This window comes from Notothenia coriiceps, unplaced genomic scaffold (genome assembly GCF_000735185.1).
Source record: "Notothenia coriiceps isolate Sejong01 unplaced genomic scaffold, NC01 NC01_scaffold00004321, whole genome shotgun sequence".
NCBI classification, from domain to species: Eukaryota; Metazoa; Chordata; class Actinopteri; order Perciformes; family Nototheniidae; genus Notothenia; species Notothenia coriiceps.
Window position 1 is genome coordinate 678 of NW_011337022.1, and position 1,706 is coordinate 2,383.

A 1,706-nucleotide genomic window follows, 5' to 3' on the forward strand; every position below is an offset into this window, starting at 1 on the left:
AGAGTCAGTGCCTCACCAGCCATGAACCTCACTGCACGTCACTGCGGAAGCTTATAGACATCTAAGTTTTTTGTGCCCCGCCACTTTTGTACATATAAAAACGCCACTGCACTCATGTGATTGCAAAAAAAAAGACCAGGCACATTATGAAGCAGTAAAAGTTTAGTATAAAAAGGGAAATGAACTATTTGCAATGATCAGTAACAATTAACTACAAACATACAAAAACGACAGTTATAAAATCACATCAGCTTTTAACATATCCTGCAAAGATTAGTAAGAAAATAATGTTTTAAAAAAACACGTGTTCTTGAGTTTTTAACTCCAAAAATATGAAAGCATAAAATCTACAAAATCTTAGCTGCCATGAGCAAATATATGATATGTTACAGGACTAACAGATAGACGATGAATAGCTGATTTACTGTATATTGTCGAGTATGTACAAGGTTCAAGACTCTCTCGCAAACAAAGGACACAAATACAGTACAAAAGGAAATAAAGTACAACCGGAGTGGTAAAGACAAGGAAACAGTTGCAAGCTGAAGCCATGAAGAAAGAGGAGCAGAACAAGGGGATGTTCGCATTCATACTAGAACACTTGTCTGACATTTCAAGAAGTTTCCTTAAAAATCACTTTAGAAAAATAGTGCTTTGAAGAAACTCAACACTCGTTTAACCTGCTTCATCATCTTATATTGGTTATTGATTTGTTTGTAATGTGTTTAAACCATCCAACAGATACATGAGACATTGACAGGTGTAGTTGCGACTTTAAAGACCCAGAAAAAAGTGACACCGCCTGCCAACCCCAAATATAAAGAAAATAAACGAGTCTTTATGTTAACATGTGATTTTAAAAAGGTGGATTGTTTATATTAATGACGCATGCATGTGTATATTTCTCCAAATATATCCCAAGTGCAAAACTGTGTCTATCATAATCTACTGGACGTGGCAGTTGTCTTCTTGTTTCTCTGGTGTCTGGTGGACACTCAGCGAGCGGTTTGCAGATTTCTCCTCACCATTCGGGGAGAGACAGGGCATGGACCCCAAGACCTGTGGAAGAAGAGCAAGATAAGAAGAGTGAAAAAGAATTGGAAGTGAATATTTGAACTTAACACAACAAAGGACTGTGCCTGGAACTGGACTCCATTGATCAGTCTGCTCTGCTTTATACCATATATTCATTAGAAAGTAGAAAGTAGCAACAAGATTAGCTGTTTTGAAGAACATGCCACTTGTGTTGACATGCAAAAGTAGCGTATTTTGTGTAGCTGGCTGTCGGGTATAAGTAGCACAGACAAGGTAGGTAGGGGTGTGTGTGTGTGTGTGTGTGTGTGTGTGTGTGTGTGTGTGTGTGTGTGTGTGTGTGTGTGTGTGTGTGTGTGTGTGTGTGTGTGTGTGTGTGTGTGTGTGTGTGTGTGTGTGTGTGTGTGTGTACACACACACACACACACACACACACACACACACACACACACACACACACACACACACACACACACACACACACACACACNGCTGAGGAATTGCTCAGGATTGAGTGAAGGTGTGCGTGCAATATACCGTTGGGCCAGATCCAATGGTAATTAGAAATTATCCTGCGGGCCGAAATTAAAATCCACCAAGGGCCTGATTTGGCCCCGGGCCTTGAGTTTGACACATGTGCTTTAGGGGCTCCGTAGTTTCCTGCCTTGAAAAAC

General features: G+C 40.4%; 1 protein-coding gene across 1 annotated transcript in view; it reads right to left on the minus strand.

Annotated features, from left to right (window-relative positions):
- Positions 1–343: 343 nt before the first annotated feature.
- LOC104942206 (centromere protein F-like) overlaps positions 344–1,706 on the minus strand; it is a 2,473-nt gene continuing 1,110 nt past the window's right edge. Inside the window, exon 3 of the mRNA XM_010767404.1 lies at positions 344–1,059. Coding sequence (XP_010765706.1) covers positions 946–1,059 — 114 coding nt within the window. The 3' untranslated portion in view covers positions 344–945. The remainder of the gene's footprint in view (positions 1,060–1,706) is intronic.